This window comes from Dendropsophus ebraccatus, chromosome 4 (assembly GCF_027789765.1).
Source record: "Dendropsophus ebraccatus isolate aDenEbr1 chromosome 4, aDenEbr1.pat, whole genome shotgun sequence".
NCBI classification, from domain to species: domain Eukaryota; kingdom Metazoa; phylum Chordata; class Amphibia; order Anura; family Hylidae; genus Dendropsophus; species Dendropsophus ebraccatus.
This window is the reverse complement of record NC_091457.1, coordinates 78,040,463-78,066,828: the sequence shown is the minus strand read 5'-3', so window position 1 is coordinate 78,066,828 and position 26,366 is coordinate 78,040,463. Positions and strand designations below refer to the sequence as shown.

Here is a 26,366-nt window from a genome sequence, read left to right as displayed (position 1 = left end):
TGGACTTCATTGCTGACTTAGCAGCAGCCCTCGTGATAGGTACACTTTAGCAAGAGAAGACCACCAGTATTATGCTCCATAAAGTCATTCTACATTCTTACCCGTTTAGGCTGCTGCAGCCTTTTTAGAGTGACCACTGTGGAATATTTCACCCCCAGAGCATCCCATGTATTGACATGAAAGTTGACATCTGGGCCCTGAAGCTTAACATGTCGTTTTGTAATTAAGCTCCCATCTGTGAGCACCAAGAACCGCGAGTCTCCAACATCAAATTTACCATGTTTTCGAGCAGTGCAGTCAACAAACGTTACTGAAAAACAGAAGGTGGAGAATAATGGTCACAGATTTGGATTAAACGTCAGGAAATAGGTTGGTTTTGATAAGTGTGGACCATTCTTAACTTGCAGCAAGAGCTGGCTTTTTTGCCATCACATGAAAATTCACTATAACGCTAGGGAAACATGCTGGTACACGACCCAGCACACTTCAACATTTCCAAAGCCCCCGTCCCTGCCCGGTGTTTTGAGAATAAATCCATTAAGTCCTGCGCTGTATATAAATCAACCAGAGGTAGTCATCTGGGCGCCTTTTCATTTTCCAGTAGTCATGGTCCCTTGGGCGTTCTAGCACTGCAATCACGCCCCTGTAGGCGTGTTATGTCACACAGGGGCAGGCGCCCCTTTATGCTGTACATGTTTTACTAGGTACAGGTGTGCAGTGTGCCTGGGCATCAGAACAGAACACCTCCCACGGTGCCCTGCATGATTGTTGTACTGGGCTTCATTTCCTTCACGCAGCCCAGTACAAACAGTAGGTGGTATGCCTGCTGTTATTCAGTGTCATCTATGGCACTTGAATAGCAAAGTAAAAATGCCATCTTATAACTTTACAGAACTACCCTTAAAGGGGTTGTCCGGCGAAAAAAAATTATTCACAGAACACACATTACAAAGTTATACAACTTTGTAATGTATGTTATGTCTGTGAATGGCCCCCTTCCCCGTGTTTCCCCCCACCCACGCTAGACCCGGTAGTGTGGTGCATTATACTCACCGCATGTCGTGTCGTCCACGGTCTCCGATCGTCAGCAGTGACGTCTTCTTCGGGAGCTTGGCGGATCTTCCCGAGTGCCGGCCACCCTCTGCAGCGTCATCCGAAGCTCAGCCGCGATTGGCTGAGTATAACTGTGCTCAGCCAATCGCGGCTGAGCGGCTGATGACCCGGCCACGTCATCAGCTGCTCAGCCGCGATTGGCTGAGCACAGTTATGCTCAGCCAATCGCGGCTGAGCTTCGGATGACGCTGCAGAGGGCGGCCGGCACTCTGGGAAGATCCGCCAAGCTCCCGAAGAAGACGTCACTGCTGACGATCGGAGACCGTGGTCGGCACGCGACAGGTAATGTATAGCGCACCACACTTCCGGGTACACGGGTGGGGGTGGTGGGACACGGGGAAGGGGGCCATTCACAGACATAACATACATTACAAAGTTGTATAACTTTGTAATGTGTGTTATTCTGTGAATAATTTTTTATCGCCGGACAACCCCTTTAAGATAAAAAGGTATGCCTAGTTTTATAAAAGTCTGGCCTCACCAGAGTCTGTCAGACCTTTACAATTCTTTATTTAATTTTATTTTTTAATTTAATTTTAAACAGAGCCTCACTATGACAGATATGACCTGGGGGGGGGGGGTAAGGTTATAGAACAGAGGATACAGTAAAATAAACTGTCATACACAGAATGCTCTGTAAATCTGTATAATCTTTTCAAAATTAGCTGATTTAAAAAGAGACTGTCAGTAGCTTTATGCTGCTCTAAGGGTAGCATAAGCTAATGAAAGAAGCTAAAACAGCATGATAACTTACATTATTCTGTGCCACAGATTTAGAGATCTCCAGAACAAGGACTGAGCACTGCACACTAATACTCTCCATTATGCAAGCGTGCTTAGTAGTCCTTCATATTTATGAGCACCATTCCCTTTTGCACACTAGTAGACAACTGCCAATCTCTGTGTATAGGTAGCAGCCAGACAGTGTCCATTCTACTACACGTAAGGAGAACTGAACAAAATGAATAAACCCTTCTCTTCAGCATGTCACTAGCTTATGCTGGCTTCATTTAAGGAAGCATAAACTAGTGAAAGATTTTAAAAGCTTTAAAAAGGGGACCCGTAGCAGGCAGGTGTAAATGAACTTGCCGATATCCCCGGCTGCTCTTTACCTCATGTTGGCAGTGTTTTTTTTTGTTTTTTTTTTATGTACCAGAGCATTTTGATCAGAGACATGCAAATTACAGCTTTAGGAGCACTGTGGCCGTTGCTCAGGCACCCAGAGCACCCCCTATTCATATATGCATAGTAATTGCTCTCGTAACCATGTATGCACCGGAAGCAGCACGTCCTGTAGGGGAGCTCTTCCTTGAACATGGGTGGTTACGACTGCCAATACTATGAATATGCTTATTGGGCAGGGCGGGCTGGGGGTGGTGGTGCTCCTAATGTGGAAATTTGCATATCTTTGAACAAAATGCCCAAGAATGCCAGGATGCATGGAAAAACACTGCCAACATGAAGTAAAGAGCTACTAGAAGGTTATCAGCAAGTTTCATTTACACAAACCTGCTGATAGTTTGCTTTAATAAATCTTCCAATTCACCACCATATCCTCATATTGTACAGATGTAATGCAAGATCCAGGACCCACTTACACATGACTGGAAGGATAGGGAATAAAGCTGGGCCACAAGTGACCCAAGACCCCCAGCACTCTAGACCTCACTCCAATGTAGCAGCTGCTTACTATAACGCTACATGTAAATACATATTCAAGAATGGAATTTTAACACCCTGCTAAACATAATCCCTTAGGGCCAAGCCCCACCAAAAGGATATTTAAAAAAAAAAAAAAAAAAAAAAAAAAAGATGGTAACATACAAGGCCCTGTGGGTTCTTTTACAGACTGCTTCTCTTACACACTGTTAAGTGAATAAGTTTAGGGTTTTTTGGCGCTTCCTGGTGTTGACGCCGCCCGAGACGCTACGTCTCAGGGCCACTCAGCCACTCAGTGAAGGAGGCAGGATCCGTGTGAAGTCCGCTCTGATCCGGCCTCCTTCACCGAGTGGCTGAGCGGCCCTGAGACGTAGCGTCTCGGGCGGCGTCAGACACCAAGAAGCGGCCGGGAACCGGAGCACCATGATGCGGGACCCGCCGCTGGAACCGGGGAGGTAAGTGGACGTTTTATTTCAGCCACCTCCTCCCCGGTCCCCCCAAAAAAGTGCCCCCAGGCTGGATAACCCCTTTAAAATCTATAAAAGGGGTACAATGGCCTGAGGCTTAGGAGAAGGAGAAGTCTGGCAAAATTTTTTATTAAAAGTATTGTATTGCAATCCAAAAGTTATACTAATCATCAATATACACTTATTACAGGAAATGCTTAAAGTGCTTTTTCCCCTACACTTACTACTGCATCAAGGCTTCACTTCCTGGATAAAAAATTGATGTCACGACCCGACTCAGCTGTGCGGGCTGTGGCTACTGGAGAGGATGATGGCAGGGGGACACAGGGCACTAGAGGGACACTGAGCATCCCTCTGCCATCATCCTCTCCAGCAGCCACAGCCAGCACAGCTCTGGGAGTCGGGTCATGCCATCACATTATCCAGGAAGTGAAGCCTTGATGCAGTAGTAAGTGCAGGGGGGGGGGGGGGGGGGGGGGGGGGGGGGGGGGAGGAGAAGAAAAAAAAACAAAACAAAAACAGCACTTTATAAGCATTTCCCGTAATAAGTGTACATTGGTGATTTGTATAACTTTTGGGGAGCAATACAATAATAAGTGTTGGACGGACTTCTCCTTTAATAGAGGGGGGCGTGTTTAACCCCTAGACGACCTAGAATGTACAGTTACGTCCTGGAAGTCTGTGCCCAGACGACCCTGGACGTACCGGTACATCCTGAGCTAGAAGAGTGCTCCAGAGCAGAGCGTGCTTCATAGCAGGTAGGGGCCGGCTGCAATTGGCAGGCGGCACTTCGCCGTTAATGACACGCTGCAGCGTGACATTAACTCCTTAAACGGCGCGGTGTTTAAGTGTAAGTGACAGGGGGAGTCCACTGTCTCTTACCGATCAGGACCCCCGCAGTGTGACTGCGGGGAAAACAGACTGGAGGTCTCGCACCTGCCTCCGTGCGGTCCAATCGGCGATCTGTGCATTGAGCCTGCAGAGGCAGGCTCAATGAGCAGAGCGCCGATAACACTGATCAATGCTATGCCTATGGCAAAGCAATGATCAGTGTAGAAAATGAAACTACGTACAAGTCCCCCCCCCAAAAAAAAAATCACTAACGCACTACCCCAAAGCCCCTCCCCAATAAAAGTTTAAATCACCCCCCTTTCCCATTATATAAATAAAACAAATTATACCGTAGCGTGCCTAATTGTCCGATTAAAATATAACAAGCATCATTGCGAACGATGAATGGCATAGACGAAAAGAGGGAGAAAAAAAAAAAAAAAAAAAAAAAAAAAAAAAAAAAAGTGCACGGATTACCGATTGTTACATTATATATAAAAATAAAAGTGATCAAAACGTCCGATCTTCACAAATACGGCATTAATAAAAACTAGAGATCATGGCGGGAAAAAATGACACCCCATACAGCCCTGTAGGTGAAAAAATAAAACTTATAAGCGTCACATTAGGACCACTTTATTAATAATTGCCAAAAAAACAAAAAAGGAGTATCTGTGTAAACCTGCATATGGTTGTGTTCGGACTGACCTATAGAATAATGGTATCATGTCGCTTTTACCATATAGTGCATTACGTAGACACAGGAACCCCCCAAACGTTACCATATTGCATTCTTTACGATTTCACCTATTTATATCTTCATAAATAATATATTTGGGATTCCGTCATACATGTTATGGTAAAATGAAAGAAGCCATTACAAAGTACAACTATTCCAGTAACAAGCAAGCCATTACATCGCCCTGTAGATAGAAAACTGAAAGTGCTAGAGCTCTTAGAAGGGGAGGAGGAAAAAACCAAAGCACAAAGATCAAAATTTGTGCGTTCCCATTGGGTCATTTTGGGCCTGGTCCTCAAAGGGTTAAAGGGGTTATCCAGAGCTACAAAAACATGGCCACTTTCTTCCAGAGACAGCCCCACTCTTGTCTCCAGTTTGGGCATGGTTTTGCTGCTCAGTTCCATTGAAGCGAATGGAGTTTAATTTCAAACCGCACCTGAACTGAAGAGTCGTGTTGTCTCTGAAAGAAAGTGGCCATGTATTTGTAGCACTGGATAACCCCTTTAATACAATTTTCACATCTGACTAAAATGGTGCAACAGTGGGCAGCTATGTTGGTCCAGCTTAGACTAATAATCAAAACAATGCTACAGGTTACAGACTACGTTGAGCCTACAGCTTCTAGCATTCTGCAGTTTAAGAAGTCATGAAGCAAGAGGAAGCTGTTCACAGCTAGAGCTCTGCACACTGAAAGGTTTGTATACTATGAATGTATATTCCACTGGGAATGCACAGGTTCTATAACCAATGGTTGAGAAACTTTTTGTTGAACCCCAAATGTCAGATTTTATTATTTTTTTTAACAGAGTCTCCTAAGCATTCAGAGCTGGGTAAGAACTTTGTCCAGCATGGTGTAGCACAAGCCTGTCCCATTTTAAGGAATAATGAAAAATTCTGCTGAAGCATCAGATCTGAAGAAACTCCTAGAATAACTGATGTACAAAGAACATGTTCTCGACCAGTATAGACATGAATTCGCACCAAGCATATTAAACATGCAGCAGGCCTACAGAGCATTCCCTTAGGGGAGGCTATAACACTTCACAATGCTCCATAGTAACAGCATAAATTACAACAGTAAAAGCAGCACAAAAGTTTAGCAGCAGAAACAAAAGGTGGAGATCATAACTGAAGATGATCAGACAGAGGACACGCAGGTAAGACTCTGGTTACACTGGTCTCCACCCTATAAGGACTGTGTTTGAAGAGACATAAAAAAGGGACACGCCAATGAAGAGTTTACACGTTCCTGGCTTTAGTCTGGTAAGGGTAAAATGGCTGAAATCTATTGGTCTACCCTCAGTGCATGGGAGCCTTGGCTCTGTACACTTAGTGGTGCTGCTGGCTTACAGTTTCCATTAAAGTGTAGTTGATCTGCAGGAGCCCAGTACCACCACTACAAACAATGAACAGGTCAAAGGTTTTTGGGTCCCTTGCACTGTTTTTTTTTTTTACTTTTATTTATTGTATTTTATAAAGAGTCAGACAATTCCAAACCAACACTAACAATGAATCTTGATAGAAAAATCCCCACAAAACCAACATCCCCAAAACCCTATAGAAATACACAAGACCTATTACTCCCATGGAGTTGACTCCACGGGGCACCCAACCCCTCCTTCATACAATACTTGAGAGGTCTCTGCTATCCCCTCCTCCTCCCCCCTCTCACTATTCAATATCTACCACCTCCAGGCACGCAGGGGCACCGCCTCCCCCACCCACGCAGGGCCTGCACCCCTGCCTAGGCCAGGCCGGACCACTCCCACCATCCATATATATGGTTAAGTACCACCAATGAATCAGAAGAAAAAGAATCTTAATAGCAGGGATCACAACTCCCTCCAAGGCGACTAAACTCAGCAGTTCCAGCCAAAGCAATCCCTCACAACCAACACACACACACACACACACACGACTCCTTAGCTTGTGCCGGCACAAGCTAAGGAGTTGCTATGCTTTCCTGGTTAAGCATGGAAGCGCAGATCAGCAGAACACCATTAGGCCTTACTCAGAGGATCTGTGTCGCGACAAGAGTAAAACCCTCCTACCCCCCCCCCCCGCGCACTGCCCGGCAAGGATCCCCCCCAGCAGCAGAGATGACAGGAGCGCATCATGGACAAGTTTACGGGACGTGTGAATGCAGCCTTAGACCACCTGTGGCCAAGAGTTCCTCTTCTGTAAGTAAGCGGGCATATTTTTTCTTATAAACCATTAGGAGCAAGTTCAATCCCTTTCTACGCAACAATGAATCAGCTGTAACACTATGTATGTGTAATGGTGCATTTACACAGATTTCTGACAGATTTTGGAAGCTAAAGCCAGGAATGGATTTGAGAAGAGAAGAAATATCAGTCTTTCCTTTATATCTGTTCTCTGTAGTCTGTTCCTGGTCTCTGTGTAAACAGACCATTAGTGTATTAATACATTACACCTACAACATTTAAAGTACTACATATATAACCAGAATCTGCTGGAGGGGAAAGTCCATACCATAAGGCCATTAGTGTGGGCTCAGCACAGAGGCCCTCCTTGTTCACTTCACATCAGTCCACGTCACCCCCCCCCCCCCCCCCCCCCCCCAAGTTCCGATGTAGTCATGAATCAGGAAAATGCCCGACCTAGCTGGTGGATTGCATGCTCAGTAAGTCAATGACTTGAGTGGCGTCCCACCCATGTCACCGATTGACTGAGCGGGCAGGCAATCAGAATCATGACATTGCTACAGCAGGAGATGCGAGCCCAGTGGGGTTCCAGTGTAAAGCAGTGTTATGGAGGTACAGGGAGAAGTAGGGCTTGTTTATTGTTTTCTTGCCCCTGCCTGCTTGAAAGTTTTTTTTTTCCCCCTTTCATTTTTTCACTAGCTCTGATAAAAACTGAAACCAGAAGAGAAAAAGGAGGGGGGGAAACTACTTAGTTGAGCTATGATTGGCTGCTATGGGCAAAAGCATACACTTACACACAAAGATCTTCACACTGAAGAGCTGCTATAGTCGACTGACATGGGGAGAATGGGGCAGGGTACCAGTGAATTCCGCCACAGGCACACATGGACAACTAGTAAGGCCACATTAAAAAAAAATAAATAAATAAATAAAAAAAAAAAAATTATATATATATATATATATATATATATATATATATATATATAGATGGATGGAAGGGGGATGTGGTATTTTTGGTTAAATTGCAAGTGAGAAATTTAGTTTTAGAAGAAGTGGTGAAGCAGCGCTGTGCTTTTAGTTTTATTTGACCACAGAAACTTACCATGCTCTGGCCACATGCTCCTGACAAATTTAATTTGGAGAAGTCTGAAGAAATCTGGTCTGAGCATTTGCAGCCATATTGTCCCATGAAGGGGGGAAAAAAATAAATAAAATCAATGACTGCAGCACTGACTCTGAAGAGTCACGCTAACCTTGAATATGTCTGGAGCTTGTAATGAAACAGTTTATAAAAAGGTGATCATAGATGGCAGGGAGTCTTCTGAATTTTCAGTACATTAGCCCATGGGTCTCCAAACTGCGGCCCTCCAGCTGTTGCTAAACTACATTTCCCATCATGCCTGGACAGCCAAATCCAAAGCTTTAGCTGTCCAGGCATGATGGGAGTTGTAGTTCGCAACAGCTGGAGGGCCGCAGTTTGGAGACCCATGCATTAGACTGTCATTTACTGCCACACAAGACTACCCTGTGTGAATGGGTGTTTTTTTTCCTTTTATGCTGCTGCACTCTACCAAATGTAAGATGTTTGATGTGTATCCAGATTTCCAGCTAAGATCTGCTGACCACTTCCCGGAGGGTAGACATGTGACAGAGGCCAAGTACAGAACAAACAGGGCAACAATGAAGGGTTTTATCCACAGTTTCCCTCTGAAGCCCTGGGAGTGGGTGGAACACCAGTGCCCAGTGTTACAGAACCTATCACCATAAGTAGCAGGAAAAAAATACTGAAAATTGCTTTGATTTATACATATTTTTTGCTTTGAAATCTTACACTGTTTAGTCTTGCAGAATTTCTATTGCACAATATGTAATGTTGCAGTATACCTTGGGGGGAGATCAAATGGTGTAATACAGACTGGTGTAAACTGGCCACAGCAACCAACCACAGCTTAGCTTTTAGCTCTTGTAAAATGAAAGTGGGGCTTTGATTGGTTGCTGTGGGCAGTTTATACCAGTGTATATTTGACACCCTTTGATAAATCTGGGCCCTTGTTTTTTTTTAAATCTCAGCTTTTTCCAAAGTTTACTGCATGCAGTCAATGAACGGAACCACTGTTTTAGAGGCAGACAGCCAGTACAGAGTCAAGGTCAGGTTTACGTAACAAATCAGGAGTTGCCATTTATAGGACCATTATACTACTCTAATAAAGGGGCAGTGCGGCGCTAAGAAATTATTCACAGAATAACACACATTACAAAGTTATACAACTTTGTAATGTGTTATGTCTGTGAAACGCCCCCTTCCCTGTGTCCACCCCCCCCCCCCCGTGTACCCCAAGTGTTGGTGCATTATACATTACCTGAACCGTGTCGCGCATGTCCGCCATCTTGTGCCAAACGTCATCGGATGGACGGCCGAACTGCTCCGACCGTCCCTAGTGCCAGCCGCCTTCTGCAGTCATCAGATGCTCAGCCGCGATTGACGCGTCATAGCTGCTCAGCCACGATTGGCTGAGCACAGATCTGCTCAGCCAATCGCGGCTGAGCATCTGATGACTCTGCAGAAGGCGGCCGGCACTAGGGACTGTCGAAGTGGTCCGTCCGTCCGAAGATGAAGATTGGCACAAGATGGCAGACATGCGCGACACTGATCAGGTAATGACACGGGAAGGGGTGATTAACAGACAACATACATTACAAAAGTTTTATAACTTTGTAATGTGTGTTATTCTGTGAATAATAATTTCTTAGCGCTGCACTACACCTTTAAGGATACAATTCCAGTTAAAACCTATCAGTATATTACAAACAATGCAGATTAAGGCTCTGTTCACATCAGCATCACAGCACACAAAAAAAAAAAACCACCATGAACATTCTCACAGCACCAAGGCTACTAAACCTGTCTTCATGGTACCAGAATGTCAACAGGAGCTACCAAATAAATAGGACATGTGTTCACAGCACAATCTTGTTATACATTTTGGTCACTGCTTAAAATAAAGCCGTGCTCTGCAATCACAGCATATTTGTAGACTGATACACTAAAAACACTAAGGGGGAGATTACACTAAAAACACTAAGGGGGAGATTTATCAAGGGTGTAAAATTTAAACTGGTGCAAACTGGCCACAGCAACCAATCACAGCTCAGATTTAGGCAGTGCTGAAAGGAAAGCTGAGCTGTGATTGGTTGCTGTGGGCAGTTTGCACCAGTCTAAATTTTACACCCTTTGATAAATCTCCCCCTAAAACTACAACCACAAGAGGCTTTAGGTGTCAATAAAAGCCAGGTATCAATGAGATCCTCCCCCACTGTTTCCAGGAAAGAGGGGGGGGGGGAACCAAGGCCCTACAAACAGTTAAAACAAATTACACACTGTCCTGGGCAGATCAGCAGGGCAGACAGCCACTGACATCACACATCATTGTGAAAAGATCACATCCTGCTGACAGACTTGTTTCATTAGATTAAGCACACAGATAAAAATGGCCGCCAGGAAACATAAAAAGGTAAGCCGAGTAAATAACTGAGCAGGTTGTCCGAACAATGTACCCCTACCAAGAACTGGAAAGGACACCTAATTAAGGTGCGGGAGGTCTTTCCTCTGCTGGACATGATTCATTGTCTCCAAACTATTGGCTCTTTACTCCCTGGGTATAGTAAAGAAAAACTGTGATCATGCCTCTAAAAAATTAAATAAAAAACACCCCACCACAAATTGGGCATTATATTGCAACTCAGGCTCATTCACATAGATAGAGTTGAGCTGCAATACAACAACCTGTGGACAGGCAGGGTTCTGTTCTTGGAAGCTGCTATGTTCCTTATCTAGTAGAACTTCCATAAGGATATGTCAATTACTCAACCCACAAAATCAAGTTATGACCCATCAACTGGATAGGGCATAACTGATCAAAAACAATTCTCTCCATGAACAGAGCGGTCATCAAACATGCACACTTCATTCTCTATAGGAGCCGCCAAAGTGTGAAGTAAAACACTGCCATTTCTACTGGCCCCCACAGTGAATGAGTGGGGACCTGCTCCTGAACTACTGCTCCATTTAGTGGGAAGAGTCAGGTCAGAGTCCTTAAGATCGCGAGCTGTCTCCCCATGATCATTTTTAAGTCAGCCACAAGTGGGAAGGTCCTATACGAATTAGATGGCTGGCCAACAGAACTGAAAGTTGGGATTAGCTGACCATGTGTGTATTGCCCGCTTAGTGCAAGAACAAATACTAAAGATACACCACTACTATAAACATTAAAAAGAGTGAACCCTCAATATATGGGAGTTAAACTTTTTTTCTTTTGAGATTCCTACATTGCAGGCCCAGGCCCAAGACAGAGGGAAGATTGCTTGATTGAACGAAACAAAAAAACAAAACAAAAAAAAACAAAAAAAACCCAAACAAACAAACAAACAAACAAACCTATTGAGACGTAAACAATTTCCCCTTTAGTAATAATCCCTTATACATTAATAACCTTATCTGCCATCACATAACCCTATGTTAGTAACGTGTAAAAATAAATAAATATTATAATATTTGGCAGTGGCAGAAGGTGACGTGAGCGGCTTACTTACAAAATGAACATACAGGTAGTCTCTAGATACCAGCCCTGGGGGTCTGGGGTTTTTTTTCCATCCACTTAAACCTTACAGATAAGGTGAAAAGAAATGGTGTTAAATATTCATAAACCTGCTTCTATGCAGGCTCTAGAGCTTTTTAACTTTTCAATTAGTTCTATGGAAAAGAAGAGGGGTTATGCAGAGCTGTCGCGTCTCTGCAGCAATAGAATTACGGGAAAGATAACGCAAACCAACATTTCTGTCCCAATCAAGTCTTAATATAAGAGATCTTAAAAAGGTTCATACCAGATGCTTATTTTCTACTAAAATAAGCTTTTGGTCTGACAAATAACAGTCTGTGGTTAGGAGACCAACTTCAGAGAGGAGAATCACACATCACAGAAACTAAGCTTTAACCCCTCCCACCCTTACGTTATGGATCCTGGATTATCCATTAATCCAGCATTCAGAAAATGATTGAATTAACACAACCAGTGATGGCAGAAAAATTCCATATTGTCAGCCGATGACATAACTTGCACGCTTCAGTAGGTGGCAAGAAGCTCATTTAGCTGAACTTGAGCATGGTAGAATAAGAACACAAGACACAGAACAATGAAGCTCTGCCTGCATGGAACGGAATGTGTTAGGGTTATAAAATGCCGCATCTTGCAGGTCATCCGTTAGCTATTCCAAAGCAGAAGAGAAAGGGGGGAGAGGGTACATGCACAAATGCAGAAACTGGAAGACACCCAATTCAAAGATTAAGGAACCAGAGAGAATCTCTTGTCATACTCCACCTGTGCACTTTGCATAACCCAGGCTAACACTTAAGCTGGAGTTTCCTTTAATACCAATAAATGGCTGAAAAAATTAACCTACACGGATCAAACAGATCCTTGTGGTTTTCTTCTCCAGAATCAACTATAGAAGTCCACAGTAGAACAGTAGTCTAGAATTGTGCAATTTCATTACATTATCGTGCTTTCTGCAACCAAAATTAGACATGGTCTGTAGATAATTCCTGTAACACTCAATGGGCACGTCAAGGTTAAAACACTGCTGGTAACTGTGCAACCATTCCCCAGGTTACAGATCAGAAGGTCTCCACAGGAAGCTTTTCTCAACCATTTGAACCTCATAGCCTCTGGCAATTAGTCTTTTGGTCCATCAATAAAACACTGGAGCCTTCAGCAAACTACTCCAATGCCTAACCATTATTTCAAAAGAAAGTGCAATTTTATAGCTGAACAGTGTGGCCATATGGCTACCAATGGAGGCTGTGAGTCGGCAAGATGCATGGTAGCCTACCATAGCAAGTTTAAGCACTTCCAAAAGCCTGACTGACCTCTTTCAGTCTGTTAGTCTTTCAGGTGTTAGGATGGCATCCCAAGGCCGATAAAACAGATCGCTACAATCCATGACAAACTTACTGGTTTGACATGAGGATATTACAGTTGCATTTATGGTAGCAACACCTCGCACAAGCTGGGATTTATTAAACCAAACTTAGATCACTGACGATCCAAGCACAGATCAGTGGAAAGGTGCGGCTGGACTATGGGTGATGCACCATGGCAATAAGTCACACAATGAATATGAAGGTTTCATCCTACAACCCAATAATTGCACTCAAAGCTTCTAGACAGAATGCAGCTGCTATACTTCTCTATATGCTAAAAAACAGGAAAACAATTTTCAGGGAGAGTATAGATTTCACATGACTAGTAGTTCCTCTCTTTTAGTACATGATTTATTCTGAAATTAGTCTCATGACCATTATATGTTTGTAAACTCCATCTCATCATATGACTGCACAGATTAAAAAATAAATAAAAAAACTCCTTACCACAGGCCCACTCATGGCAAACTGCATTTTAGCACATGATGCAGATCCCTTAGGCTGCGTACACACTGGGAGTTATGTCTCAAGCTACAGGCTTTGGCAAAAATAAATGCAGAAAATGCCAACATACCAAAACACTCTGTTTTAAAGTAAACAATCTACTGCTGGTACTAGTCATGAAAGGCTGAAGGATTTGTCTAACCTCGGTTAGTTGGAGTCTGAACAGGAAGTCACCCCCCAACCTTTCCATGAACTCTGGGCCAAGAAGCTCCAAAAACACTATCTTTTTCAGGGTACAAACCCACACACCGTATACGCAGCAAATACGCAACAAATACGCAACAAATACGCAGCAAATACGCAGCAGTTTGATGGTGAAGATTTAATGCTGAGTTCAGTTATTTAGATCTAATCTGCTGCGTTTTTGCTGCGTATTTGTTGCGTTTTTGCTGCGTATTCGCTGCGTATCGCAGCAGTAAATACGCTGTGTATACGGTGTGTGGGTTTATACCCTAAACATACAAACATCTTTTTATAATATGCTGTATGTGAAGTGGTCCTTGGAGCTATACATAACTTAATGGATTCTGCCCATTAATAACAGCCTTATTGACATCTGCATTGACGTGTACATACATAGAGAGAATTATTATGTATATCGACACAGTTACATGGAAATACATAGAGCTGCATTATTTATGCCTTGGTGGGGCAGCGACACTAATGCAGTCTATGGTAATCCTGTAAAACCTTCCCAAGACCAAGTGTAGATCATCTTGCCTGCAGTAATGATGCTGTCAGGCCCAAGCGTCACTTAGGTGAGGCAGAACAGGGTTACCAGCTGTAATGAGACCCAAATGACTGTTTATGGAGAACAAATACCAACTGTCAAAACAAATTAGACCTAACACAGCAACATTAGTCAGTGCAAAAGAAAATAATGGCCAAAAGAAGAGTGACGTATCAGATTTATGGCCTGATGAGCTGCACATCCAACAGCTTGGAGCCATCTGACCAGCACTGGTTACCTGCACCAGCTTTCTACAAACATGGTAAAACCCTTCCCTAAAAAAAAAAAAAAAAAAAAAAAAAAAAAAAAAAAAAACACCACACACACACACACACACACAATACAGGCTGTGGTGTACCCAATATAGTCTCCACTTTATCCAAGAGACCCAAAGAGTAAACCTACCTATACAACTAAGAGATTACCTAAAGACACCCAAGCCACGACAATACAATACAGTGACCGGTTACTATAAGTTATGGGGAATCTGCCAGCAACTGCAATGCTACATTAGCTCATAGAGGCAGTGATACCTTTCAGATGTTCAATGCAAAATAAAACCAAACTTTAGAAAGGTGTACCACCCCAAAGTGTATTCTACCATTACCAATTGGACATGCAATGACTGATCAATGCAGGAGGACTGAGCAGCAAGACTGATGGGTCCAAGCCTGTTCTGTAGAGGATATATTAGGAGGTGGGAATTAAAATACTGCCACAAGAAAGGTATACCCACTGTCTTTACCCTCTAAGCTTTATGAAGTCATCTTAGGAGGCTGGTCTTATTGACTATGCCAAGCTGACCATTACGGACACCCATCAAAAACTCCCCCATCATTTGTGATCTAAATGAATACAGATGGTTGTAAAGTGTAGACCATCACCATTGATGCACACAAGACAGACATGGAGAAGAGACTGTTGTAGGAGTAGTAACAACGCTGATACCTGACAGTGCTTCCTTGAGGGGAGGAGGAGGAGCGTATTTGAACAGGTGAAGCCGTAGGGATGGGGGCGGGGTGCAGTTTTCAATGCTCTGCCAACAAAGACATTGCACGCAACATAAAACAAGCAGGGAAGAGGGAATTTAAAAAAAAAAAAGCCTGGACAGAAGACAAAGCAAGTGATGCACTCAATTTTTAACAAGCACGCACATTAAAGAGACAGGGTATTCCTCAGAACAACTTACACAGCAGCAATAAGCCATTTAAATCAACATATGAAGGAAAAATATGTTTGAATTCGATTAGGAGCCGGGTTTACAGTCCATTACAATACCTCCGGACCTGTGCAGAGCACTTAGATGCCAGACAAACAAGCACACAACCACAACATAACATTAACCACGCATCAGAACTGCAGATAATCAATTGGCCTCTTTAGGACAGCAGCAAGAAAAATAGCACAAAAAGCTGATGCAGAACTCTCCAGCTACATCTAAAAGACATAAAATACTAGTAGGCAAAAGGAGAAAGCTCCTTAGATACAGAACATAACCTAGAGGGGAGATGTTTCGATAAGTCCTGGGGAACGGGTCACCAATAATGTAAAAAGTCAACTCATCTTTTTTCACGAGATCATTAAAAGGGAATGTGTCAGCAGAAAAATGATCTACAGGTTAAACAAACTTGTTTAACAAGTTCTCTCAATTAAACAAAAGTGTTTCACCTGTATAATGCATCACAAAATTACATTTAAAAAGCACAAATTACCATGAACAGTAGAAAAGGCAACAGCTATTATAAAGCTGGAAGCCCATTCAGGCTTTGGACCATTTTCTGAACCTTAAATGGTTACTGTCATTTGATATATGTTAATTAACAGTCAGCCTTCACTGCTGAGATCCACTACAATTCTGAGTGCAGATTAGGGGTCCAAGTAAATTACAGCTAATAAATAAATGAATTGGAGAACATAGCCTAACAATAGGCAATAGTCACAGCAAGCCACCTCCTCCACTGTCCTGCACAGGTCACAAAGCATGCCGAGAACACTATCATAGAAGTTAAAGGGGTTGTATTTTATAGAAAATATTTAATATAATGCTGCTCTATTAGAATAAAAAAAACATCTTATGATTACCTCTGCGCTCCCCGGGTGTTCCCCTTGACTGCAGCCGCTGTCACTATTGAGACTAAGAGCCCTATTATTGTTACACTGTTGGAATTTAAACAATTCTTTCATAAAAATGTAGCCAACAAGCAAAACGACCAGCAAAAAAAAAAAAAAAAAGTTAATCTTTTATTTAAAAATCATAGTTAATTTGCTGCGATTCCACATTCATTCGCTAATAGTTCACTAATCGTTCAGTGTAAGGGTGGTATTACACGAAGCGATTTTTTTCAATTAACGATTAACGATAAACGATCTCCAACGATCGCAATAGCGGTTGCCTAATAATCGTTCGTTTTACTACACGGAAAGATTATCGGTTATATTGGAGCAACAAAATTCAAGAACACTCCCCTTTCAATTTGCGAATGAACAGGGAACGGCTAACGACATCTTATTCAAACGAACGATGTGCGAACGATGTGTAAAAGACAAACGATAAAAATAGATTCAAAACCTATTAAACGACCAGCGACCAATCGTTCGTCGTTTAATCGTTGTCTACTATTACACTTAAAGATAATCGTTCAAATACGACCGATTGAACGATTATTCGAACGATAATCGCTTCGTGTAATACCACCCTAAGAGTCCATTTACACAGTAAGATTATCTGACAGATTATCTGCCAAAGATTTGAAGCCAAACCCCGGAGTGGATTTAAAAAGAGGAGAAATCTCAGCCTTTCCTTTATGACCTGTTCTCTGTTTATAGTCTGTTCCGGGGTTTGGCTTCAAATCTTTGGCAGATAATCTGTCGTCAGATCTGTTGGTGTAATAGTACCCTAAACAGGCAACAGGTCATAAAGGAAAGCCAGAGATTCTTCCTCTTTTCAAATCCATTTCTGGCTTTGGCTTCAAATCTTTGGCAGATAATCTGTGTAAATGGGCCCTAATTCCACATCGTCCCTTTATTTGCTGGTAGTAGATGGCGCAAATGACCATAGTACTGATGGTAATTATGGTTCTGTGTAATATGGTGAACGATTTCAGGCTAATGATAAATAATCTCAAACTAGAGAGTATTACTAAATATAGCTTAGTCTAATAGGACCCTAGCTCATCTTGTGAGTGACAGCCCACTCAGCCAGTCACTGCATTCTCATGTTTTGGTAAGTGACAATGATTGCAGACGAGTTAGGACCCTATTACACCAACAGATTTTTATTTATTTTTTTGAGCCAAAGCCAGGAACAGACTATAAACAGAACATGTAATAAAGGAAAGACAGATTTCTCCTTTTCAAATCCATTCCTAGTTTTGGCTTAAAAAATCTATCAGATAATCTGTTGGTGTAATATGGCCGTTAGTCTCAGAAGTGACTGACTGCAAATGGGACACCATGAGACGAGAAAAAAAAAAAAAAAACACTAACAGATCAAGGATGCACAAGTGTTTTGTAAAAGAAAAAAAAAAAGATCTCTCTATCCTGAAAAACTACTGTTCATGGTAATGAGGCCTAAGAGGATTTCATATAGGGGAAAAAAAATAAATCAAGACACTGGATAACCTCTTTAATGAAATTGACTATCTGGTTTTGTGACAAAAGGAGGGTAATGTGTCAGCTATAGGACAGTCAAAAAAAATTAACACTACAAGCTTGTGTGTCACAACTGCAACTTTGAACTGTGAAATTACAGGTACCATCCCTGTACGGGGCTAAAATTTGTCACTGAGAATGACCAACCTATAGAAGTATTTCAGACCATGTTAAAGTGTGAAAACAGCTATCATAGATCTAGAGCAAAGAAAAAGGGATGCAAGGCACGGTCAAGAGATTAATCATCTTATAATTTAATGATTTCTAAAGGAAAGGCCGTCAGTCTTGCAAGAGTCAAATTGACCTTGATACAGACCATTTGATACAGCTTGGGGAAGAAAGTTTTACTCTCATCACCTTTATTTGGCCAGTGAGCACAGACACCACAGGGCATAAATAGGAGCTATCCAACCTGATTTTCCTGTGTACATGTCTTGATAAATGACCTTGAAAACAGGAACAGGCAAAAAACAATTTTGAATGAGGCTCTTACTTTGCATACAATATTTCAGTTCTTTAAACTTACTGAGATTACATAGGAGTTATTAAATAGCTAAACACGCATATTTTCGGTGGGAAGTTACCCTCTGGGCTTTGAAGCCAGTACTAAGAATAAGACTGCTTTCGCCTTGCTCCCCAAGTGATATGACAAACAATATAATTTAAGATGTGCAGCCTACGGGTTCAGGAGGTGTTTGTTACACTGAACTGCTCATGCACCTGGCCAAGATGAACAATAACCCTTTTGTTAAAGCACAAGAAGATTAAAGACTAGAAAAAAAAATAAATGGAGTTTCACTTGAGTTTCAGATACAGTCAGATGCATTAACAAGTCCTGTACAAACAGACAGCTTACAGGCCAGGCTAATGACCACCACCATGAGCTATTTACACCAACAGGATGACGGTCTGGGGGGGTTGGGATTAATTAACAGAATAGCATCCTGGTGAAGGCCCGCAACTATCAGAACTAAAACACAAAATTACAAAGATTTTTTCAGGTTGGCGGATAAATGGCAGCCTTTGAAGTGTGAGCATACTAAAGCATAGAGTAAAAAAAAGTAAAAATTCCAAGCAATAGTTTTTTGTGAAATTTGCATTACTTTAGTTCATAGATTGTGAAGTGCATAAACACTGTCCTAACCTAAAGTGTTAAACTGGAATGCAGTTTTTTTGGATTTTTCTATAGACAATCACTTCTTGCAGCTTAAGGGTGGCTTCACAGGTACCGCATCAGATTTTACACTGCAGATCCCTTGTCCCTTTTCTATGAGAATACATACTCGCAGCGGGAATTACATCCCGCTGTAAGCATGTCTTCTCATTCAAAATATCTGACAAGGGATCCAAAGCGGACTTCGCCATGTGAAGCCACGCTAAGGCTATGTTCCCACACAGTATTTTGCAACAAAAACCAGGAGTGGATAGAAAACACAGAAAGGCTATGTTTACACACTGTTGAAATTGAGGGGATGGCCACCATTTCTGGTTTTGGTAGCAAAATACTGTATGGGAACATAGCCTTAAAATGGTCTTCCCAATAGGATAAGCTAGTAAAGAGCACCCGTTATTGTTAAAGTAACCATGCACACATTATCTTCGAGATCAATATTGACAAGCTAGGCATTTTACTGAACCGATGCATTTGGCCAAAACATGCAGAGCCACAGGTTGGAGTATCGAGTAGTTATGTACCACACCACTAGGTTGCCATACTCCATGGTGGCTCTCAAAAGGGCCAGTAATTGGTAAACACCTTTAAAGTGGACAGTTAAGGCCCTATTCCACCAACAGATCTGACGACAGATTATCTGCCAAAGATTTAAAGCCAAAACCAGGAGTGGATTTGAAAAGAGGAGAAATCCAGTCATTTCTTTATGATTGGTTCTCTGATTATAGTCTGTTCCTGGGTTTGGCTTCAAATCTTTGGCAGATATTCTGTCGTCAGATCTGTTGGTGGAATAGGGCCTTTACAGTCTGGGTAGGCAGATTTATAGGAGGCAGCTATTAAAGATCTAAAAACTAAACAGTTTAGTCAGCACTACTATAAAACCAGCTGAATATACTTTGTGCGATTACTATATTTGCTATATGATAACATTGATTATTTGCAGCAATACCTAACATAGTACTAGCTTTTGCATACAATTGGCAATTCTGTGCTATGTACAGAAGGTCACCACCCATAATAAAACATATTACATTCTCACAGAATGATAAGATAAGGCCTGTGCAGACAGCTCACAAGGCCAGAGACCCCTCAGCACATAATAAAGGAATGTAGCCAAGACTCTTTGGAATTCCATTTTATTTATATTAAACACACCAGAAGCCAATACCGGATGTCACAACCTGTAAGCTGCAGGAGGATAGAGTATCAGGCAGGGAAATAAGACACAACAGAAACTAGGTGACAAAACATCTGTTTATAAAGGAAGGAGAGCATAAGAAAGGCCTCACAGGTAACCCGAGCCTTGGTATGCAAGGAGATGCGGAGGGGGATGGGTGTGATCCATGCAGGTTGTGATGCCTTACAGGCACCGGTGAGGTGGGGGGGGGGGGGACAACCCAGAATGCTTCAGTTCAATGTTTCAAACAAACATTCTCAACGTTTATTTCACACAAGTCAAGGTACAATATTCTGCATTGACCATATCAAACACATACTATAGAACAGTACTGTACTACAAGAAATTTGCACACTACAAGTAGACCATCAATAACCCCCTTGGGCTGAATCTTAAGTCGCTCAAGTAATATATCTTGTACTTGAAATATGGAAGGAAATTACTAAAAACCTATAGAGAAAACAAAACACATGGATCTGCATGTTGGAGGCCATAAACTCCAACAGGCTGGACACGGGTCAATGTCTAATTACGTCCAAGGCTCATAGTAGGAAGATTAGTAAATACTTTGTATGGCACACTAAAAATCGCTAGAAGGGTTTCCAGTATAAAAAAAAATGCCACAAAGATCTGCACATAAGCCAAACCCATCCAACTGAATAGCAGAAGTGCAATAAGTACTAAACCTTGAAGGTTTACCTCTGAATTATTAAAGGCTACAAAGGAGACTTGAGCCCATGCTACTAATAGTAGCACATCACAAGGAAAAGACAGCATTTCAAAGGGGAGTACAAAACAACTTGTAAGGTAAGAAAGGAGTTAACATGTTGCAACATCAGAGAACCAGCCCCAACATAAAACCATTATTAACTGCTTCATGGCCCAGTACTTTGTAGTATTAGCTTCCAGGGCTTGGCTAAAAATTAACACTTAGTAAAGAATCAAAGGAGGGAGTAGAATGGGGGAGGGGGCACCAAGCAGACAGAGCAAGGTCAGTGAGAGTGTGGGGTGTCCCTTATACAGAACAGGGATGCTACACTAGAATAGAACTTGGCCATAGGCCACTGTAGCTTACCTGTTCCGAGCTTCTTGTCCTTCTTTACTTCCCTGCGGTCCACAGAAAATGTATACTTGGGTGAAGAAAAGCCAGACTGACATGCTGAAGAGCTGGCACTCAGCACCTAGAAAGTGGCAGGAAGAAAGATTGAGATTATATAACAGAAGAAAAAAACCCACTGGTTTATGACATAATATAAATAGGACCTATAGTTTTAGATGGCATTTGGAGTTAATGTACACTAGATAGATTCTCGCTAAAACTCAGGAGCTATAACAACCACAGATTTTTCCAATGGGGAAAAGCCATAACATTGACAAGCTGCAGGTCCATTTCAGTTGAGAGAAGAGAAATCCCATCCACTTTGATGGTCCTGTTATCTGCAGCAGATCCACTCTGAATGTCCACCCAAGATCTGCCCAGTGTGCATTCCCCCATCTGCAGTAATAAAGCAATCCCATTCCTTCTTTATTAAGGCATCATTCACACATTAGTATAAGAACATGCTACATACAATATATACCAAGAAGGTGACATGGATGGGGAAAACACACAGGTCAGACCCGCCGGGACAGCCGCAAGCCCCTCCGCCCGTGTGCCGGGACAGCCGCAAGCCCCTCCGCCCGTGTGCCGGGACAGCCGCAAGCCCCTCCGCCCGTGTGCCGGGACAGCCGCAAGCCCCTCCGCCCGTGTGCCGGGACAGCCGCAAGCCCCTCCGCCCGTGTGCCGGGACAGCCGCAAGCCCCTCCGCCCGTGTGCCGGGACAGCCGCAAGCCCCTCCGCCCGTGTGCCGGGACAGCCGCAAGCCCCTCCGCCCGTGTGCCGGGACAGCCGCAAGCCCCTCCGCCCGTGTGCCGGGACAGAACATAAACTGTACAGGAACAATAACCCCCAACAACGCGTGTGAGACATCTGCCGGCTCCCAGCTCAACACACACACGCCCGAACACATATGAAAAACAGAAAAGCGAGAACCTACCTGCAAAGTGCACAGTAAAGTCCATAGGCAAAAAGCCGGGAAGAGTAACTTGTGGCCCCCCATGTGTGTCCGAGCCCGCACGCAGCCCCTCTCAGCGTGTAACACACCCGCCCCGCTTTTGCTCGCTTTAACTCTGAATCAAGTCCAGGTGAGCCCGGACGAGGGTGACGTAGGCAGGTGAGAGGTCCCATTGGGTAGAATGCACGTCAGTCACCTCCCTGGAACTTCAGCCCGCCCCTGGGTGTGAGGACCACGTGACCTGGGGATGTTACTGAGAGCTGGAATGGCGCGGCTGTGCCGGAGTCCTGTGGGGAGATGTGTTACTTCTTGTCTCCCGAACCTCAGTCATTTCTTTCTTGAGGGTGCGTTCACACCTACAGGATCTGCAGCAGATTTGATGCTGTGTTCAGTTATTTAAATGAAATCTGCTGCAGAAAATCAGCTGCAGATCCTGTAGGTGTGAACGCACCATTAATCATTTTTACTGCGAAGAAATATGATACCGTGATAACATTGGCTAGAGGGGTTTCCTGGTTTCTTAGGAAAATTGGGTGGATACAGATAAGGCAGCCAGGTGGGTTGTGGCTGTACAGTAAGACCTGGCTGTGTATCCTGGGCATTAATGTATTCAGGAGTCTGGGAAAGCTGGGTGGGTGATAAGCTGGCCAGACTGTGACATCAGGGCACATTATGGAAAAGAACATTATTAGGGGAATTTCTCGGTGGTGGAGTCCTGGGTTTTTACACATTTTGCTCAGTTTGCTCATTATTGATTCCAAAATGTTCCAAATAAAAAGGTTTGCAGGAGCAGAATATCTTACATTTATGGCTAGTCGTATAGGTAAGGTTCAGTTATTATGTGCAACTTTTTGCACAAATCTTCACAAGCCGTGAGCATCTATATCTAAGTAAAGACATTGGGGGGCATTTATCAAGACTGGCAGTCCTAAAGGGAACCTGTCACCCCCCGTGCCTGGGTGAAGGCCGCCCAACCCACCACTAGAGCCCCGGATACTTACCCCATCTCTCCAAGTCCCGCTCCTGGAGCCGGTCCCTGGACGGAAATATCCTTGTCAGAAGCCCGACGCGCACTGCAGAGATGAGTCTGACGCCCATAGAGAATGTCGGCTCCATTCATTCTCTATGGGCATCGGACTCATCTATGCAGCGCACGCCCCGGGCTTCCGACAAGGATATCTCCGTCCTGGGACCGGCTCCAGGAGTGGGACTTGGTGAGATGGGGTAAGTATCTGGGGCTCTAGTGGTGGGTTGGGCGGCCTTCACCCCGACACGGGGGGTGACAGGTTCCCTTTAAGGCCCCACCCTCTTCCCTAGCCAGATTTACTAAGATGCGTATGACTTCATACAGCCGGCTGGCCCTGCAGCCTGTGCAAGCATTGTGAAATAACGTACACCTGCAGAGAACAGATGTAGATTTTTGCCTGATTTATGCCTATTTCCAGGTGTAAACCTTAACCCTTAGAGGACGGGGCCAATTTAATTTTTTGCGTTTTCAATTTTTCCTCCTTGTGCTTAAAAGGCCATAGCACTTGCATTTTTTTCACCTAGAAACCCACATGAGCCCTTATTTTTTGCGCCACTAATTGTACTTTGCAATGACAGGCTGAATTATTTCATGAAGTACACTTCGAAACCAGAAAAAAATTAAATGTGTGGTGAAATTGAAAAAAAAAACATACACATTTTTTTTCATTTGGGGGGGTTTTGTTTTTATGCCGTTCGCCCTGGGGTAAAACTGTCTTGTTATATATGTTCCTCAAGTCGGTATGATTACAACAATATGTAACTTGTATAACTTTTATTTTATTTGATGACTTTTAAAAAGTTTACACCATTTTTAAGAAATATATGTTCCTTAAAATTGCTCTATTCCCATGCTTATAGCGCTTTTCCTTTGGTCTAAGGGGCTGTGCGAGGTGTCAGTTTTTGCACCATGATCTGTACTTTCTATCGGTACCATGATTGCACATATGCGATTTATTGATCGCTTTTTATTACAATTTTGCGCAAAAATGAGCAATTTTGCACTTTGGAATTGTTTTGCACTTACGCCGTTTACCGTGCGAGGTTAGGAATTAATAGTTTGGGCGATTACGCACGTAGCGATACAAAACATGTTTATTTATTTTTATTTATAAAATGGGAAAAGGGGGGTGATTCAAACTTTTATTAGGGGAGGGGGTTGTTTATTAATAATAAAACATTTATTTATTTTTTTTTACACATATACTAGAAGCCCCCTTGGGGGACTTCTAGTATAACTGCATTGATCTGTCATAGAGATCTATGCAGTATAGTAATACTGCATAGATCGATGAGATAGGCACTCATTTTCGGCTGCTGCAGCTGAAAACGATAGAATGGCGAGTCGGGATCAGCGCCATTACGGCACAGACCCCGGCCGTTATAAGATGCGGGGATCACTCCTCCACGACCACGTCGAAGGGGGGGCGGTGCCCCCCACTAGACACCAGGGATGGGCAAAAGCTGCTTTTTAAATGCAGCTGTCAAATGCGGGCTGCATAAAGCACCCAGGATCGCGGTGGTTCAGAGCTGGGCCGCCGCACGACTGCCCTCTAAACTCCCCTAGCTACGCCAGGAGGTACGGGTTAAAGGAGAAGTCCCGCGAAAATGTTTATTAAAGTATTGCATTGGCTCCCAAAAGTTATACAAATTACCAATATACACTTATTATGGTAAATGCACAGAAAGTGCTTTTTTCCCTGCAATTACTATTGCATCAAGACTTTACTTCCTGGATAAAATGGTGACATCACGACCCTCCAGTGCCCTGTGTCCCTCAGTGTCCCCCTGCCGTCATCCTCTCCAGCAGCCACAGCCCGCACAGCTCTGGGAGTCGTGATGTCACAATTTTATCCAGGAAGTGAAGCCTTGATGCAGTAGTAAGTGCAGGGAAAAAAAACCCTTTATGTGCATTTCCCATAATAAGTGTATATTGGTGATTTGTAAATTTTTTGGCGGGCAATACAATACTTTAGTAAAAATTTACACTGGTCTTCCCCTTTAAAAAATCAGGCCACAGGAAGAGGCCACGCCCCTGTCCCCACCTAGCTGCACCCCCCTACCCGCCCGTCAGACACCAGAGAGAAGGGGCAAATCTATGTCTTCTCCCTAGCGTATGCCGGGGACACAGGCTTCATCAATCTCCCCTTTATGTTCACACAAATTTTTTATTATGCCGCATGTGATTTTTTTTTTTTTAATTATGCACACGCTACAACAAAACATAGATAAGGTTCGCATTACATACATTGCAAATTATACATTCCCCGAAAAAGTCTTGATCCGCATGATTGAAATGTGGGTGCATTTTAATACCCATTTTATACTCTAACCATAGGTCTAATGATCCATAGTTTACATTTTGCTATTTCTATCTCATTATGTTATCTTTGCTGTATGAAAAAGCACAGTCACACTGCAGCACAGAAAGGGTTAAAGAACAGGACACTACCAGGGGCAGGCAAGGTCCCCCCCCCCCCTACTCAGCTGCTGGGCGCTGCACCTATACATTTAACTGTAAGGATTCATAAGGAGCCCTTATACTTAAATACAGTGCATTGACAGTGAGAAGCAGGCCACTTTCTCCCCCAGATGTACAGAGGTTTCCTATACTATATGGAGGCACAAAGAAGACCTCCTATAATATATGTGGACACAGAGGGGCTTGTCTACTATATGGGGGGCTCATACTGGGCATAACTGCTTATATGGGTGCACAGAGGGGGCATTGTTACTGTGTCAAGCAACACACATGGGAAGTAGTTTCTATACAGATAAGGATGATGCCGGAGCAAGGAACCTAAAATGTTTGGCAGATTCTTCAGAGACAAGTCATGGCAGTGGAGCACACTCGCACCTGCCATGTAACCTACTAAGCACCTGGGTCTGATATGAATAAAGACCGTGAAGATATATGGTGAGTGCCGCATATAAATTTTTTTCTGCTTGCTATATTTGGACGGCTATCCTGTTGATGCAGAGCACCACACCGGTCACCTACGATATTGGCCTGAAAAAGAAAATCAAGTTGCTAATAAGGACTACTGCTGATGAAGCATCTCTTCTATTTGTATAGGTATTATTTACATATGGCGCAGAAGA

The 26,366-nt window shown here is 43.2% G+C and overlaps 1 protein-coding gene across 1 annotated transcript in view; it reads right to left on the bottom strand.

Annotated features, from left to right (window-relative positions):
- The window catches only part of LOC138788326 (EP-cadherin-like), a 38,114-nt gene extending 15,747 nt beyond the window's left edge, over window positions 1-22,367 (bottom strand). The window contains exons 1-3 of the mRNA XM_069966085.1: window positions 22,221-22,367; window positions 21,260-21,365; window positions 102-310 (exon numbers count right to left, since the gene is read on the bottom strand). Coding sequence (XP_069822186.1) covers window positions 102-310; window positions 21,260-21,365; window positions 22,221-22,283 — 378 coding nt within the window. The 5' untranslated portion in view covers window positions 22,284-22,367. The remainder of the gene's footprint in view (window positions 1-101; window positions 311-21,259; window positions 21,366-22,220) is intronic.
- Window positions 22,368-26,366: the final 3,999 nt, after the last annotated feature.